Source organism: Apium graveolens, chromosome 11 (genome assembly GCF_009905375.1).
Source record: "Apium graveolens cultivar Ventura chromosome 11, ASM990537v1, whole genome shotgun sequence".
In the NCBI taxonomy this organism is placed as follows: Eukaryota; Viridiplantae; Streptophyta; class Magnoliopsida; order Apiales; family Apiaceae; genus Apium; species Apium graveolens.
In genome coordinates this window covers 195,103,251-195,122,036 of record NC_133657.1, presented here as the reverse complement: position 1 = coordinate 195,122,036, position 18,786 = coordinate 195,103,251, and the positions used below count along the sequence as shown (strand labels likewise).

Sequence of the window (18,786 nt, the reverse complement as noted above, 5' to 3'; positions counted from 1 at the left end):
ACCTTTCGACAAGGTGTGTGGGTGTGTATGTTATCAGAAAAAAAAAACAAAAATAATTGGTATAGACCGAAATAAAAAAATATGTATCTAATGATTCATAGTTAATATATCACCCTTCTTTTTATTTGCGGATATTATTTGGGAATATGATTTATCGAATTAATGAAATTTCTCCTCTTGATTCAAAATAATGATTATACAAATCGTCAATAAATCGCTAAAAATTAATCAGAAATATTTGTACGATTTAAGACGGATTTTCATAAATTGAAAATCGGTAACTTAACTTTCTATTTCCGAAATATGTAACGATAGTCAAAACTAAAAAAGTTACTGCAACTTGCCAAATAAGTGAAGAAGGATATTATGGTCAATTCAGTAAAGTGCATTTCCCCCTTTTGACATGAGTTAGTTTATCTCTTATGCTCATTGGCAGACCTAAGCTTTATCTTCCACCTTGCTCTCCCTCTAATCCTTTTTATGCCAAATTGACTTGAAATTAATGAAATTCAATGCTTTTCAAGAATACCCATCTAATAAAGTTCACTTCTTGTTAAAGATTTGAAATTATTCTCCATGGTTCTTGGTTTAAGGCTCTTTCAAGGTCAGTCTTGAATTTACTTACCACTATTTGTATCTATTTATTGCCAGTGTGTATATATTAGATTACATTTTTTACCAGTATTTCAGTTACAAAATTACATTTGAAGTTGTGGTTCATTATAAATTGTTTGTGTATTTAATTTTTCCTGATTTTTTTTTTAATATTTTTTGATGATTATAGTGTAATGTTAAGTTTATGCTAGTTGTGTTTAAGCCTTTAAGGGCTTTCCTATTTGATGTATGAGCTATTTATTAGTGATATCTAAGTGTAATTCGATAAGATAGGTGTGTTATTATGGCCCGGATATTTTATTATAGATTGGGAAAAACTTAGTCATCTCTGATCTAACAGTACTAACAGAGGTGTATTCAATTCAGATTTTAACGGATTAATAATAATCCATGAATTTTTAAGATTGTCGCTGATTGTAGTTTGACGTAGAGCTTGGCATAGTTGATATAGAATCTCTTAGAGTCTTGCTAATTTAACTTGATTTTCTGACAAAATTTTGAAATATCATAAATGTTGCAAAAAGCAAAATGTGATGGTAGATTTATGATTTTATTCAATTTGACGATTTTGGCTGGTGACTTTGCAATATTATTGTTTGTGTTCATTATTATCGCCATATTTTGATCATCTTTCTTGGAAATTAAGGGGGGATAAGAGAATATTTAAGTTTTATTAGTGACACGCGAGGTGATATTTCGACTGTGTGAGGAATGAGTTGCTGTAGAATTGACGGAATTTGCCAATTAGGTTTGCAAACTGTAGCAAGAACAAAAAATTGGAGGTGCAAATTGCATTTTCCAAAACTATGTATACCAAAGTGAGAATGGACCATCTTGAGCGATGCACAGGGCAATAAGGGTTACAGAGACTATCTTTACCATGCTGGATGAATAGATAGTTATGGAAACAACTAACCTTAGACTTGCAATTTGTTACTATTTACAACTACCAAGTACCAACCCAATTATTGGTAGGATGCTGTTGTTGGCACTTTTATAAAGTGAAAAGATGTTATCAGTATTATTGATAAGGTGATACGATTGTCTTTATAATCACTTGACACTTCTGCATACAGTAATTACTGCAGACATTATGATGTCAAATTTTTTATGATTCATGTGCTAAGATCTGGTCTATGTATTTGGTTGCTGAAAAATTCAGTTTAATATTGGATATCCAATTTCATGTGATAATTATCACATTTAGAGAGGTTTAAAATTTTCATCTTTATTTGTTATCTGTTATTTCAGTCACATGCCAATTGGAAGGTGAACTGTTGCTGTTGACTCAAGCATGAACTCTTTTGTATTTGTTATTCACGCATGGACAATGCAAGAGTATATCTGGATGACAGAAGCTCAAGTGACATTGTTATACAGTTGAAAAATAAAGAAGGAAGACCTGAACTTTTCTACTCACATAGTTATATCCTCAAGAGTAAGAGCAAGTACTTTGCAGATAGGCTATCCCATCTAAGTGCTAATTCTTGTATTGAAATTCAATGCTCAGATTCTAATTATCAACATCATGTTGAACTTTTGAGGCACTTCTATCTTGACGCAGACTTAGTCTTGGAATCCCTGAGCTCTGTTCAATCTGCTATTGGAATTCTTCAACTGGCTGCTTCTTTTTCCTGTGAAGATATCACAAAGAGTTGTATCCAGTACTTGGAGGCTGTTCCTTGGGAGGACAAGGAAGAGGAAGAGATCTTGAAAGCAGTCTCAAAAGCAGGTCCAATGGCCATGCCCATATTGGATAGGATTCAGCCAGTAGACTTGACAGCAACCAAAAATGTTTTCATCTCTGCAGTTCGCTTTGCTACTTCTCCTGGGGGATCTTGCCCTCCATTTAGAGATGATCTCAAAATTTCAGCCCAGGAGCAAGTTGAATACATGCTTACTGATGATGAAGACGTACCTTTGGTTACAGCAGATGATGAAGTGAAATTGGAGATAATAGCGGGTCTATCTAAAGTTTTCTCTTTGTTTGAAGAGGAATTTTCTTCATTGCTTGTTGAATCTGAACTAACATCTGAGGCAGCGGAGGACAAGATAATGCAGAGCCTTCGTGACCTCGAATGGATGTGTACTATTCTAACAAAAATGGATCTACTAAAGGATTTTGTTACTCGTTGGACCGAGAAATCGAATAAGTTGCTGAGAGTTATCCAAGACATTAGATTTAGTTTGAACATGTGGGGTCCCAAAGTAAAGATTATAGAAATAACAGCAAAAGTTTTGGAAGCCGTGGGATATGGAAATGTAATTATACAAAGCCCGTGCAGAGTGCAATTACTGAGGACATGGTTGCCTTATATTAGAAAGACGAAACCCCTTCTGGATGCAATGGCCAATGAAGACACGGGCTTTGCTAACAAGATGGATGAAGACTTGTGCCACAGCATTGAGGGAGCAATGGTCTCACTAGTTCTGGCACTACCATCAAATGATCAAGCTGATATACTGACAGATTGGATGAGTGGCGAGCAGATTAAGTACCCTGATTTAAGTGAAGCTTTTGAGGTCTGGTGTTACAGAACTAAATCTGCAAAGAGAAGATTGGTTGAGGGCCTAGAGAGAGCTGGTGAAGCTGCACCTCAGCCAATGATATTGTCACACAATTCAGCACAAGACTAATTTCGTTGTAATGGTGGTTTTCAAACTCCCAGTGGTGCTCAAAACGAGCTTCGTTTGTGAAATTCTCGTTATATTTGCTACATGCCGTATTTCTTAGTCTGTCCTGTGATTTCCCAGTTTCTTGGTGTGATCATTAATGTGGAGGTGATCAAAGATGTCTCTTTTATAACATTAACAATGGATATAGATGACATGTGAATTAATGGTTGTATCATTTAATCCTCAACAAGTCTCCCATTTTTTAATGGTTATGCAGTTGTTTATTTGAGTTTGATGCCAACAAGAAACTACTTGGAAAAGAAGATCATGTTTTTTCTCTTGACTGCTTTAGTGGTTAGCAATTAGCATTGTATATTTTCTAATTTACCGCAAACTTATCTTATTATGTGATGATAATTAACAAATTAAACTTGTGCTTGTAGTTTTGTATGTGATCTTGATGTGTATCTTCACTTGAACCCACACCAACCGACCGTGTGAGCAAAAGATGCTTTTTTTCTCTGCATTTTTATGAAAACCGGTGTGCAATGATGCTTGAGGCTGCATATAGGACCACAACTAAATTATGCATATCAATTAATTCTTTCTGATTTTTCTTAATAACATTGAAGTGTGGCCATCATTATTGATTTGAACCTTCTGGTTGTGTAGACATTTTCATAAAATTGTACGACTGTAGGAGTTAATAAATGATTTGATCACTCCATGCGTGTGCTCTCTTTACAACCATTTGCAAAAAGTAATTTATTATACCAACTTTTTGAAATTTTTCCTTTTTTTAAAAATATTTGTAAAAATATATTTTGTAACTTTGAATTTATTTTTGAAACCTCGTTAGCAACCATAAAAATATTTACGAAAATACGTTATTTAAACCGTAAACATATTTGCAACATAATTTACAACCTAAAATGGAACATAAAATATAACCTAAAATGCAATTTAAAACAACTACACAATTCAAAATATAATGCAACATAGTATTTTTTGTAAAAAAGTTCAAATAAAATATTATTTTTACAAATCTTTGAGAAGTTGGTGAAATTACAAATAATTTTATAAGAAATTGTATTTTTGGTAAATTCCCTTTATTATAAATATATATTGATAAAGTCTCGATATATATTAATCACTTATATTAATAAAATAGAAAAGAAAACGCATAATAATATTTTTGTTTATTAGACAATTATGATGATTTAAGTTAATAATTTTTATTAACACGAATTTAATTAAAAAATTACTTGAACAAAAATTAACATATTTAATTATTTTTCTAATAAAATATATAGATTAATTTAATTATATCAATTATGTTTTAATCAATAACTCAACTGCTTAGCTTCGATTTTTAATTTTCGATATCATCATAACAATCAAATAAATAATTGTTAAAAGGACTTATTCTATGTAATCTCATTTCATATTACAACTCCAAGATTAATAACTTTTATTAATAAAAGAAATCTCTATTACAACTCCAAAATTAATAACTTTTATTAATAAAAGAAATCTCTATTCAAGTGGTACACAAGTATTAATTTTGGATCCATAAGGATTGACTCAGTTAGTCAAAGAAGGGATAATTATCACGTTCGAATCACATGGAGGATAATTTATGATTATACTGTTTAACTTTGTTCAGGTGATTTGCAGGATATTGCGTGAGCCCGTAATAAAAAATATATTAATTTTAGTTTAATCAATTTTTGGTATCATCAATTTTGGTGTCACTTATTCATTCATTTATATCTAATAATTTTACTTTCGTATGTCTTTAAATTCTATTAAAATTTCGGTTACATTGTTTATTCATTTATGTAAATTTTATACTTATATTACATGTTTTGTGATCCTATTAAGTTTGTTTTTATTTTTGTTATCTTATATTTCTACATGTCTTATTTTCTATTAAGTATAGTGTTGTTTTTGTTTTAAAATACTTCTACGTGTGTTATGATTCTGTTAAGTTTGATTTTATTTTAATTTCACCATTTTGGTTTTAATTCATAGTACTATTATATATTATGTATTACTAATTCAATATATTATACATTTTTGGTTTTATCAACTTTTGGTTTCTCGCCTTTTTTAATTTCATTATAATTCTAAATGTACAAATTTTATTTTTCTTTTACTTTTATATGACTTATAATATTATATATATTATTTTACCCGTTTTTTAATTGTAAAATACTGATTTCAACTCAAATTTACAACTCAATAGTATATTTTAATAAAATAATAAATTTTTTGAAATCGTAAAATAATTACAATTTTTTATTATAATTTTAACATAAATATTGTACTTAACAATTTGGGCTGAATTGGTTGAATTTTTGTAAAATTAGAAATTTTAACATGATATTTATAATATTATAATTTTTAAAAATTATTTAAATAAATTAAATCGACTCCTACTTTACATGGATTATCAACTATTTTATATAAAAATGATAACTGTTAAAACTAAATGACTAAAATGTAATAAGTTATGTTCCAAAATAAATAGTTAGTATAAGAAATGAAAACATAATACAAAAATATCTAACAAAACCAAAATGGGGAAGAAATAGAGATCAAAGTATCCAAGCAGAGCAAACCGGTGAGGATCATTTCATTGTTCACATCGTCCTAAACAAACAAACAATACACACACCTATACATACAAAGGGGAGACGAAAGAAAAGCGCAAAATTCCATGGCAAATTATTATGTAAGAGCGGTACCACCGCCGGATCTAAACAAAAACACAGAATGGTTTACATATCCTGGTGTTTGGACAACTTATATTTTGATTCTCTTCTTCGCTTGGCTTGTTGTTCTCTCTGTTCTCAATTGTTCTCCTGGGATTGCTTGGACTGTTGTTCATCTTACTCATGCCTTTGTAATCCTCTCCCTCTCTCTCTCTCTCTCTCTCCCTCTCTCCCTCTCTCTCCCCCCCTCCCTCTCGCTGTACCTATATTATTGTTTTTGGTTTTTGATTGATATTTTTTGATGGGTCGTATTTATTTTTGATTTTGATTGATGGGTTGGTGTTAGATTTGGGTTATTGATCTGATCTGATGTGGGTTTTGTTAAATATTGGTTCTTTTTTTATTTGGGTAGATTTGATTTGATTGGATTGAATTGGGGTTTTGTTTGGGTGAATTGGGTGTTTGTTGTTTTAATTGTTTGTGTAATTTGTTGTGTTTTGATGTTTGTGTTTTAGGAGGGAATAGTTTTTGCGTTCCCTCTTGTTTGATTGAACTGCGAAGAAATGTTGAATCTATTAGCTTAGGAAGAGGATTGGTGGAGCTGTTAGATTATCGTGCATCAGTTGTGATATAGGTAGGTGATTATTTATTGTGAGGGAAGTTTTAGGAGAGCTAACTTTTTGGTTCGAGATAGAGCTATTAGCACCTGATTGTGGTATTAAGCCCAGGTTGCAGCGTTTTTAATGGGGCCAGGGGGATTCCGGTCAGGAGTTCACGTGTAAAAGGGATGGGGGAGGGTTGAACTTGTGGGAAGAGGGGAGGAGGGGTTAAACTTTTGGGAAAGGGGAGATAGTGGGTTATCCCATATCGCTTGTGGAATAGGAAGAACGATGATTGATAAGTGTGAGAGAAGTTCCCACCTTACTGGCTAGCTTTGAGGATCGGGATCGGCCAAACAGCACCTACAGTTAAACCTCTTTAAAGTAATACCCTTGGGACCGGGAAAAAATATTACTTTACCGAATTTATTATTTTATCGATATAATAATATTTTATTACTTTATCGATAAAATGATATTTTATGGGTAAAGAGATTCTACCTGTCACTGTAGAAATTTTCTTACCCTAGCACGAATAGACTACGTCGTTTTACAATATACGCACGACGTTTTTTTTAATATACATACTATCAGTTTTATTTCCTTCTAATTTGAAATCTTTTACCTCGGTATCCTTACGCACATCTCCGACGATCTGTAACATCATCTTCCTGCACCTTTTATGCCCATTTTCAGTTACACGCCTTTAGGTGATTTTTTGCTACTCGGAAACCTAACACTTGATAACTCTATCCAATAGAAAATGTCATAACTTATATAAATCGTTGTGTACTTGCATTTAAATCACACAAATTTTGGTGGGCTGTATTTAAAGAAGGCCAGTGAAGAAGATATTGTATTGTGTATGTGTATAACTGACACGCTTATATAAACCCCAAGCAGTATTAGGCTATTTAAATTATAAAACGACGTAGTATAGTCCCACTAAGGTAGAAAATTTCCTACAGTGACAAGTAGAATCTCTTTACCCATATTTTATTACTTTATTGAATATTTATGTGAAAACAACCACAATTAAAAATTATTTTTGGCATTGCAAGATTCGTTCAGAATAAAATGATGAATAAGAACTTGGTGAAATAAATAAACGTATCGAATAATTAAATGAAGCTATCTCTAATTTACGATACGGGAATGTGATGGATGTTGAGCATCACTTAAATTATCCAAGCGACAATAATGCGGTTATGGAATCACCTACGGATGAAGAAATCATTTAGTTGGTAATAAACAATGATGAAGGGATTGATCCTGAAACGGACGATAGCAATGTCATCCTAAGCATGTCATCAAAAAAGTATTTCAAGCAATCAACACTTTGAAAAATTATTTGTTACAACACGAGCAAAATATACCGGGAAGTTATTTATGCTTTACATAAAGTCAAGAATGATATTAGTTTTGGCTTTGGTGGAAAGAGAAAACAAGCTACTATCGATTCATGTTTTAAAGGAATTAAATTTTGTAACTCAAATACAATATATATATATATAATTATAGAATTATTACCTTACATATTACTTGGTCCCTTAATGACTTTCTAATTTTTTATCATCTTATGCTTTTAGCGAGAATATTACTTTACAACATTGGCCCAAGCTGGGACCGAGGAAATTTATTACTTAATCGAGGTTATTACTTTATCGGGTATTACTTAATCGAGGTTTAACTTGTAATTTTAACTATTAACAATTAAAATACCTGAATTTTAGGATGCAAATGTGTTGTTACAACTTGAGGTGAGATGTGAGAAAATTTCTCGCTTAGCTAGATGTAGGATCAGAGTAAATCTGTTGGTGCCCAAGTACAAAGATATGCATTGTTACGTAATCTAGAATAAAGAAGGTTAACTGTTGTACAAGTACAACTATTATAAGAGGACATTACAAAGTATGATATGGTTAAATAATGTGAATCCAAGGGAACTGTTAATATGGATTTCATATTTAATCTATAGCAGTGAAATTAATTTTTAATAATTGTGTAAAGAATATCTATTTGTGTGATGGAAATGTCAGATATATATGCCCTACATATCTACAATTTTCGTGAATGTATTATAGATAGATTTTGGATTTAAGTTTTTCTAAATGATCTTAACTTAATTACAGAATGTGTTTTGTGTTTGCATGCAAAACAAGAATGAGAAGAAACGTAAACACTTACTTGTAAAAGTTTGTTAAGTGTAGATGTAGTTATTCCCCGACTTATATTTTACCAGTGATCGCATTAACTGCGGATCCGGTGTCTTTTAAGACGTGTTAAGAGCAGAAACAGTTATTTCCTGACTTATATTTTACCAAAGATCGCATTAAATGCAGATTCGGTGTCTATATGCGTAAGGTGTGTTAAGAGCAGATACAGTTATTTCCTGACTTACATATTACCAAAGATGGCATTAATTGAGGATTCGGTGTCTATATGTGTGTGTTGGTACTACTAGATGGTTAGTTCAGTCAAGTAGATCTTATTCAGATGCTAATACTAGGAGTTGACTGACAGCTTTTCCTTTTGGAAAGTCTTTTAAATTGTTATACCCTTTAGAAGTTCAAATACTTGACAGTTTTATTTTAATACTTCTTAGTGCTTCATGTCTTACATATGTTTTTTTTCACAATGGTGCATAACCTATTATTACCTTGCAAACTAACAGTTAATTTCCATGTTTTCTTAAGATTACCTATCAATGCTTTCACTGGAAGAAGGGAACACCTTTTTCTGACGACCAGGGCATCTACAATAGGCTGACATGGTGGGAGCAAATAGATAACGGAAATCAGCTAACTCGGAATAGAAAGTTTTTGACTGTTGTTCCTGTTGTGCTGTAAGTATTTTTTTAGCACTAAAATTAGCAGTTTATATTAAATTATGAAGCATTAAGTGTGTGCTGTAATGTATCATTTCAACTAGCAGCATGATCATAAGATCTTGCTCTGGTTAGAAGAATGACTGAACCTAGTTCTAATAGACCAAATGCTAATAAATTAGTGGAAACATAACTAATAATCATATAATGCAACTATGGTGTGATTTTATAATTTATTTCAAGAATGCACCTATTTGACACTCCTATCTTTCTACATGTCTTAGAATATCTTGATAAGGCGCAGTTAGAATCAAATCCATCAAACCTATGTGGTGAAACAATGCTTTAATGTTTAAAATATAATACTTCCAGGTATCAATTAATGTTACCATGTCTTATCTTTAGTTCTTAAAGGATACCCTCTGTATCCACAGCCTTTACTGGTCTTTAACCAGTTGGAATTTTCACAAACACTGATGAAATTGCTGCAATCTGAATACAACCATAATTTTCCAGTTAGATTGAAGTTGTATTGACACACACGTCTAGTAACAATTTTATTAGGAAAAGTGTCAAGTTAATGGGTTGCTTTCTGGCGAACAAAAGAGTTTAGATCCCATATTTTACTGGAGGAAGTTCCATAGATAACTTCTCATGTGGAGTTCATAAATATTCTTGTAGATCATTATAAATAAAATAAGATGCTCCATTTTCCCAACAATTTAAGTCCTGTATTACCGAACTTTTAAGCCATCGCTTCTGGAGAAGTGATACAGAATCCGGTTGACCACTTTGTTTCGGACCTTTCGGTGATGGTTTTTGTGGCCAACAAATATTATAATTAGGTGTTCAGTGTTTTTTCACTCATATAACCAGTGTTCTGAAATGCTCAAATTTGGAAAATGCGTAACATCCGGTTTTGATTCGTGATCAATCTCGAAATTTTCACAGCATGGCATTTTACTAAACAAAACCCCATAAAGTAGTGGAACTGTTCACAATGTTTGACACTTTGGCTTTTAGTGATGAGAATGCATCCAATGCGTGCCTAATATTACACATGCTCTATGTGAAGGTGCTAGTTACTATTCCGTTATGCTACACATAAAATGCTGTATACTGTTCCATTAATTGTGTATCACGAGCAATCTATCTGTTATAAGAGACCTTGTAATTTGATATTCAGTTGCAGGCTCTATTCAGCCAATTGAAAATGGTTTAAATTTATTGTGCTTTGCCTTCGCTTCTCACTCAGCTTTTGTCAACTCGGTTTGTTGGTATATTTAAACTCAAGGATACCCTTTGAAGTGAATGTGCCGTGTGTACCCTGTCATTTATGCAATTTTATTATTTGTGATTATCCCCAGTTGACTTGATTAATTTTTGAACAAGTGATGTTAAGTACACTAAAAAACAAGTACTTTTGTATAGTTTACAAGTAATAAGATTAATATGGACCCTCAAGCATTGGCATATTGTAAGATTCGACTTTACAAATATGAGATTAGGTTTTCCAAACTTGGAAGAGAATTAAAGTTAACGATCATAAAAAACTTGGATGAAGATCAAAGCTGACTTTTTAGCTATGTTAAGACTGTTTGGTTGCTTTTGCATATATGGCTGCTTCTGTTCATTTTTTTTTCTCTTTTTTTTTTGTGTTTCGGTAATATGAGTTGTATTATCTCGTGATTGGTGTTAACTGTAATGTCTGCTAATATAGATATGGCTTACAAGAGTGTGTCCAACAGATATTCTTATTTTTGTTTTCTGAACAGGTACCTGATAGCCTCCCATACAACTGATTATCAAAACCCGATGCTCTTCCTCAATACAGTGGCAGTGTTTGTGCTAGTAGTTGCCAAGTTCCCTAACATGCACAAGGTTCGGATCTTTGGGATCAATGCAGATCAGTAAGCTGAAATCCTATCAAAAGAATACACAACCGTGGTTGACTCCCAAGCTATATCTGTAATTTCATATAAACATTTTGGAACTTCAGTATTACCGTAATGCCCTTGTAAGGACCTGAAAAAATGATAAGGCTACTTCATATTTTCTCTGTTCTATGGTGGGAGTAATGTTATAAGCTAGACGTGTTTATATTCATTGTACGAATTTATGCGACATTAAACACAATGTAATTATTCATAGCTAGAGATTTTTTTCCAGACTGCTTGATGAATTTACATGGAACAAGTACATGGTAAACTTGCTAATATAAACACCGAACAATGTGCTCTTACACTGCTTGCACAATTGTATGTTTTGCCCTTACACTGCTTGGCGCTTGTACAATTGTATGTTTTTGTTGTAAAATTTAATTGCTATTTTCATTGCATGTACTTTAGTATCTGGGTATAAGAGCTTCATGTGCATAAAAAAAATGAAAATAATATTGTATACAGTTATAAGAGCATCTCCAAGTGGCCTTCTAATACATTCCTTATAAATTTAGAGAAGTGGGAACAAAAAAATAGACCCGTAAACAAATTGAACTCGGGCGAACTTTTAATAAAGCGGAACAAAATTTTAAAGAATCACAACATTTCTTGACACAAATTGTTCGTGAACATAGTGAATAAAAATATGGGGATTCGGGTGCGAGGGGATATGGCAAAAAAAATAAAATAATATATATATTATATATAAATAATAATATTATAGAGATATCTATGATCCAAAAGTTGCATTTTGATTAAATAAAGTTGTGAAATAAACAAGTTCAACATCTTGAATAGCAATATATAATTCAACATCAGTTAATAATTAAAAGACTAATAACTGAAAAAATTCAGTCATCTTCAATGATCATAGCCTCCATCTCCGGCTCATCAAGTGAAAGAGTAGCTATCTCAAGCTCTTCAGCACCATCAAGTGGATCAAATCGATCACCTCCAATTAGGGCTGCTCATGGGTTAGCAAACCCGTTCAAACCAACCCTTAATTGGGCTGACCAAACCGAACCATCCAAACCCATGGGTGAGTTGGGTTAGTTGGGTTAGATTTTCGTTGGGCCTGATTATATTGGGTTGGTTCAGATTTTAACTTTTTAAAACCCTAACCCAACCCAACCCGGTCTAATTGTTAAGTCCCAACTCATTTCCATTATATATTACTGACTCCCAACCTATTTTAATTTCGGACACAACCTGATACATTTGCTTTTGCCCATAACTAACTATGCACCAGGCAGTAGACAAATGAACTAATAATAATAATAAATTTTAAATTTAATCATAATTTTGGACTAAACTTTTTTAAATTGAACATTGGTAATATGAAGCGAACAATGAGTTGCACTATAATAAGGTGCTTTCACAAACTATTATATTTGCGGTCATAGTATTTATGCTTATCCAATATCTATGCAGAGTAAAAGTAAATTTTGATAGGTGGTGAAATTAAGAATTTATGTTTCTTGAATGAAGACCGTATCTTTAACTTTCCACTTATTTTTCTGAGAGTTGTGTTTGTCTTTAACTTTATATTTGCGGTGTAAAATATCTTTATACTTATTTTAATATACCTGTAATAATTTGAACGATAATTTATTTCTTGTTTGTAGCTTTTTTTTATTGTCTACTATTATTCTTATTCAACCCATTCAACCCAACCCTACCCAACCCAACCCATCACTCATATAATAGGGTTGGGTTATAATCTTTTTTTGATATTAATGGGTTGAAAATTTTCAAACCCGAACTGAATAGGTTGGGTCAGTAAATTGTCGAAATTGACCCAACACAGCCCATGTGCAGCCCTACCTCCAATATCCCACAACTTTGTCTCTCCTTTCGTATATAGTTCACTCTTTCTTGAAATGAGTCTAAGATTGGTATGGACATAAACCAAGTCTTCCGCCCATGACGGTAGAATCTTATTCCTTTTAACCGAGTGAATAAAAGAGTAAGTGCTCCAATTTCTTTCACAACAAGAAGAAGAACACGGTTGTCCTAATAACTTCAAAGCTATTTTTTGAAGATTTGGAGCCGAAGCTCCATGAATAAGCCACCACATCTTCGGATCCTCGGTGCCTCTATCCTCTATAGAATCAGCACTACCAAAGATATCCGTCTGTCCTGAAAATCTAGCAAGCTCCGCATTCACAGCTTTTCTTGCCTCCCCATCCGAAAAATATCTTCATATGCATTTATTTCGTTCCACAGATAACTCAACATCTAGATGAGGAGGTTGGCGGCCTTGAGCTCCATTAAGCCATGCGTCACTATAATACCTACAAATAAGGTGAGAAATAAAATTAGTAAAATCAAAGTGTTAAAGTTGTGAGTGTTGCATTTGCATAATATTTAAAAGTTATGAGTTTACCTTGGATTGAGCGAATGAGCTACGCAGTGAAGTGGTGAAGAACTCTTAGTCCATCTATCAATGAGAATGGCATAAACTACATCATAAAATGGGGGCTCCTCAAAATGTTCTTTCCTCTCGTGCCTATATATGATGCTCTTCACTTTTTCAATCATTTCATCCCACATATCATATATCAAGTGAAGTGAAGGCCTGTCCGTGTCTGCAAAACGAACCATAACATATATAGGATCTGTAAACTCAAGAATGTAATCAACTTGATCCCACCATAGTTCATCAAGAATTGTCGTCCTTATGAGGGAGGCTTTGGCTTGATCATACTCACGATAAGTGCTCCACTCCTCACTAAGCACCAACCTCTCTAAAGCACGTTTCAGAAGTTTAAGTCTTTTGAGCATAATGATCGTTGATGCAAATCTTGTTTCAGCAACTCCAAGAAGCTTTAAAGGTGCAATATTGTTGAACATTGTTGCCACCATATTGTGATTAAGAATTAAATTCTTAATCATTAGTGCTCTATCAACCACTTCTTTAATCCAATGACATTCAATGAAAGCATCTTTATTAGACTGAATATTACTGGGATCACAAATATTCTTCAATGCCAAGTTGAGAGTGTGTATTACACACGGAGTCCAGAAGATGTGAGGAAACTGAGCCTCAACAAGCATGCCTAAAAAAATAAATAAACATAAGCAACATAAATAGACATACAAAACAATATATCAAAAAATGGACAAATTATTTGACTCTTTGCTATAGTACTTGTCGCCTTGCAAACAGGAGCGTTATCAGTTATGACTTGAACCACATGTTGAGCTCCCACATGCATGATGACCTCCTTGATTAAGTCCGCCATGAAAAATTTATCTTTCACATTTCCTTCACAGTTGACTGCTTTTATGAACATAGGACCAAGTTCAGTGACCGCCATGAAATTTATCAAAGGCCTTCTTTGAGTGTCACTCCGTCCATCGGAAACCATAGTTACACCTTTTTTCTTCCATGTTGTCTTGATGTGATCTAAAAATCTTTCAACATGTGCTCTCTCCTTTTGTAACAAGGTAGTGCGTAAAACATTGTAAGTTGGAGGAACATACCCAACAAAATTGAACTCAGAAGCCATATTATATGATTTGATGTGATGTGGATATCTAGCATAATGAAAAGGCAAACCCCCAGAATAAAAGCCCCTTGCAATCTCACTATCCAATAATGCTCGCATCTCCATTTTATATGCTTTGTTGATTGGATTGTTTGGATCCGCAACCCTTTTTTTATTTCTATAGGTTGCCTTTTCTCAATTGGTCCCCAAGCACTACAAGATTGAGTTTGAGTTGAAGGAGGTAGCGGAATATCTATTGGTCTCCTTCTTTCTTCGGCCTCCGCCAATTCCCTTTGAAACTCTTTTAAATGTTCGGAAGTGATTTTTGCACAAACTGCAACTCCTTGCCCTTTAATCTTTAGTAAATGTGCTTTTACCCTTGAATAAGAACCCGTAAATTCATTATTACAAAAATTGCATCTGATTTTTGTATTTCCACCTCTTTCTTTTATTTTTGCAACTTTTGTAACATGCTTCCATAATGTATCAACATCTCCAGATTGTTGGCTTAGAGAAGCTCCGGTACTTGTAGCCGAATTTGTGGATGAATTGACTCCATGACCTGGCAAAATTGAAGTAAAAAATGAGTCACTGATTCACCTGCCTAGAGCCATAATTAAAAAAATAAAAAACAAGTTGCCAAACAATACACGTTACACAGTCAATCATGAATCATGTTTACGCAGTTGTACAAACAAAACTGTATATTATATATACAAACAAAATAGTATAATAATATTAATTAATAAATAAATAAACAAAAATTGAATTAACAAATCTAATTGAGAAAGTAATAGGGGTCTTGTGTTGGTAGCAGCTAGCAGGTCACGTGGAAAGCCACAAACCAACCACTTCACCTGGATACACATCACTGTAATGGTATTATATTAATTTAACTTTTTTACTTTCTTTAAGACTTCTAGTTTATGCAACAGCCGTGCGTCACACTCACACACAAACAAAACAAAACAGAAAACACAGTTTATACTTTATAGTTTATATACTTTATACAATATACATACAAATACATACAGGCTACCCGCTACACGGCAACAACCTATACATACAACAATAGCCTATACATACAACTTGTTATGTCCCAATATGTTTGTAGAAGGGGGGGGGTTGAATACAAACTATACCGTTTAATCGAATTTAATGCGGAATAAAAAAGTGAAACAAAATTCAAGTTAAAAAAACTATTATTAAACTTGAAAGGTGTTACAACAACGGTATCGTTTACAAGGGATTAATCTCAAATAAATTATCACAAATCTAGAATAAATTCGACATGAACTTTTTCTATTTTTGCAATAAAAGGATCAAATACTAAAAGCAATTTGAGATTAAGTTCTAGGGATTTTGATCCGCTAGATAGTTACACAAGAACAAGAGAATGATTTCAGGTATTTTGGATTTAACTTTAATAGCTAGAAATTAATGATCTTGAATTCAGCAGTTGAAGATGAAATGTTTTGTGCAGCTCTGTTCTTTCTGTTCTTGAGTAAATGAGTGTATTCAATATGTTTTTTCGAATATCTGCTGCTCTCATCTTTATTAATTCAATCAACAGAATCCACTTGAACTGGAAAGACAATCGGTATGACAATTGCTTGAACTGGCATGATAATCTGTTGAACTAGAATGACAATCGGTATGACAATCACTTTAACTATCTTGACAATCGGTATGACAATCTCCTGAACTAGCATGATAATCGGTATGACAATCTGATTGTCATACCAGTTCAATTGATTGTCATGCTGAATTAATATTGAATATAAATTCAAAATCAATTCTGAAAATTCATAATATTAATTCAGAATTAATTAATCAATTAATTCAATTAATCAATAAATTAACCTTTGCAGATACAATTTATTTTCTTAATTAAATTATATGACTTAATTAATTAATAGAGAATTAATACTACTCTTGAACAGCAACCACTCTTCTGAAAATCTTCTGAAAATCACTGAAAATTATGAATCAATTCCACCACTTTAATGTTGACACTCAATGTGGCGCCCTCCAAACTCGGGTCAGAAGTTTGGGGTCCACACACACACACACAATTTATAACCTGCTTATAACAATAATAAAGATAATAATAATAATATGCAGTGACCCTACTTACCAACTACCACAGACCGCAACAGGTTAAAGTATGCACACAAACCAAACACACTTACTTATATTACAAACATTCGAATCCCAACTATTTCAACTCAGAACTGAGTAATTAACAATATTACAAACTTTTACAAACTTAAATTATTCCAAAAGAAGCCTACTAGCTCAACTCGATCAACCTGAACCCCAAGCTCTCGCGATGGACTGGGGATCCTCGGTACCAACCGAATCCTTCTTAACTGGAAAATAACATAAACAATATCGCACAAATGAGCTAACTAGCTCAGCAAGTCATAATGACAAAACTGAGAATAATGATAATCACGTGAATATGGTTATGATATCAAGTGAACAATAGATTATGATTTAGAATTGGATATTATATTTTTATTTTAAAAACCAAGGTTAGGCTGCTGATCAGTCACGCACTAACCCCGAGCAAAGCACACATCACTGCTCTAACTACTGGATCCAAGGCACACATTGGCCTAACTTGACCATTATATGGTCTGACCACGAATCTGGTCCATAATTTTATAAATACAATCCAATTCTAACATAATAACATAATAAGCAATAATAAGCAATAAACAAAATCATTAACAACATTGGACGTTCAATAATGAAAATGGTTTCAATCTGAATAAGAATCAATATGGCATTTTCAAAGCATGAATGATAGGTAATGAAAGAATTGGATAACAAGGAATCAATGTTTCAGGGTTTCAAGGATTTGGTCTTTCAAAGCATAAGATACAATGGTTTGAATGTGTAAGCAATCTGGTTCAGTGTTTGATATTTAGTTTGTATGTATTTGTGGAGTAGTATCGTATATTTGAGGTTCGTATTTGGGTATACAACAATCAATGGTCTAGAAAGAATCAGGTTTACGGCTCGAGATCAATAACTGGAATCAGGGTTTAGGGTTTAGTGCTTCAAAGCACTTGCAATATAAAACATGACTATCAATCACTACAACATCTCGAGAAAGTTCAGAACACTTGCCTGGTACTAGCTTACTATACTGCACTCGCTTTCAATCACCAATGTCTTACTCCTCGACTACCTGTTTTCCTTTTCTACGCCTTGCCTCTTCTGCTCACATATCATAAACATCTATCAATATTCAACTCATACAATTCTATTCAACACATACTTCTATCTACCCTTCGTTTCACCCAAATCCGATTAACGGATTGAAAGTTACGCAATAAACAAGTAAACATCGAATATATAGACTGACAGTTAACCAACTAGCCACATATAGCACATAACACGTCAAATAATCAATGATATATCATTTATAAAGAAGTCTCGGGTCATAAACATGCTTTCGGGTATTTAAAATGATTTTTAAAACATTTTTCAAAATTAAAACGGGTCGTTGGATCAATTTTGGAGTAATAAACAGGGTTCGGCTGGCCAATTCTGGCTTTAAAACAATTTTATAATAATTATCAAGCCTTGAAAACAATTTTAAATAATATTTTTTAGCTCGAAACTATTTTTCGAAATTTTTAAATCATTTTTAAATAATTAAATCTAATTAAATAATTAATTAAAATCACTTAATAATTAATTAAATCAATTAATCAATTAATTTTCGAATTAATTGACCAATTAATCAATTAAAAATTAACTGAAATTAATTAACTAATTAATTCAGATTTATTTTTGAATTAAAAATAATTTTTGGAATTAAAATAATAATTTTTGGAATTTTCAGAAATTAAAAACGGATTTTTATAATAAAAATAAATAGGGAATATGATTTTTGAATATTTTTAAAACAGGAATCCTATTTTTGAAAATTCTGGAAAGTTCAGGGACTGAACTTCATCGTTTTCA

At 32.6% G+C, this 18,786-nt stretch overlaps 3 protein-coding genes across 4 annotated transcripts; 2 read left to right on the top strand and 1 right to left on the bottom strand.

The window, feature by feature from the left end:
• Positions 1-403: 403 nt before the first annotated feature.
• LOC141697627 (BTB/POZ domain-containing protein At3g05675-like) lies at positions 404-3,673 on the top strand. Of its 2 annotated transcripts, XM_074502117.1 has the most exons (3): positions 405-604; positions 1,867-2,053; positions 2,180-3,673. In XM_074502117.1, exons 2-3 carry the CDS (start codon positions 1,939-1,941, stop codon positions 3,250-3,252), a joined length of 1,188 nt encoding a protein of 395 aa, XP_074358218.1. In that variant the 5' UTR covers positions 405-604; positions 1,867-1,938; the 3' UTR covers positions 3,253-3,673. The 2 variants fall into 2 exon arrangements, with proteins under 2 accessions (XP_074358217.1, XP_074358218.1); XM_074502116.1 differs by having other exon boundaries at positions 404-604; positions 1,867-3,673.
• A 2,122-nt stretch (positions 3,674-5,795) lies between these two features.
• Positions 5,796-11,542, top strand: LOC141697425 (uncharacterized). Its single transcript, XM_074501810.1, has 3 exons — positions 5,796-6,139; positions 9,244-9,392; positions 11,150-11,542. Exons 1-3 carry the CDS (start codon positions 5,954-5,956, stop codon positions 11,286-11,288), a joined length of 474 nt encoding a protein of 157 aa, XP_074357911.1. The 5' UTR covers positions 5,796-5,953; the 3' UTR covers positions 11,289-11,542.
• A 623-nt stretch (positions 11,543-12,165) lies between these two features.
• LOC141696405 (uncharacterized) lies at positions 12,166-14,931 on the bottom strand. Its single transcript, XM_074500550.1, has 4 exons — positions 14,466-14,931; positions 13,701-14,373; positions 13,139-13,512; positions 12,166-12,278 (listed from the first exon to the last, which is right to left on the bottom strand). The coding sequence occupies exons 1-4, from the start codon at positions 14,929-14,931 to the stop codon at positions 12,166-12,168; spliced, it is 1,626 nt and encodes a 541-aa protein (XP_074356651.1).
• Between the last annotated feature and the right edge of the window lie 3,855 nt (positions 14,932-18,786).

Bases quoted from the DNA above. Each gene is read 5' to 3' on its own strand.
- LOC141697627 (XM_074502116.1), top strand. From the start codon at position 1,939: ATGGACAATGCAAGAGTATATCTGGATGACAGAAGCTCAAGTGACATT.
- LOC141697425 (XM_074501810.1), top strand. From the start codon at position 5,954: ATGGCAAATTATTATGTAAGAGCGGTACCACCGCCGGATCTAAACAAA. The intron at 6,140-9,243 runs GTAATCCTCTCC...TGTTTTCTTAAG, and splicing joins TTCATCTTACTCATGCCTTT to ATTACCTATCAATGCTTTCA. The intron at 9,393-11,149 runs GTAAGTATTTTT...TTTTCTGAACAG, and splicing joins ACTGTTGTTCCTGTTGTGCT to GTACCTGATAGCCTCCCATA.
- LOC141696405 (XM_074500550.1), bottom strand. From the start codon at position 14,931: ATGGAGATGCGAGCATTATTGGATAGTGAGATTGCAAGGGGCTTTTAT. The intron at 14,374-14,465 runs GTACTATAGCAA...TTATTTTTTTAG, and splicing joins TCCTGTTTGCAAGGCGACAA to GCATGCTTGTTGAGGCTCAG. The intron at 13,513-13,700 runs GTAAACTCATAA...ATGCATATGAAG, and splicing joins GCTCATTCGCTCAATCCAAG to ATATTTTTCGGATGGGGAGG.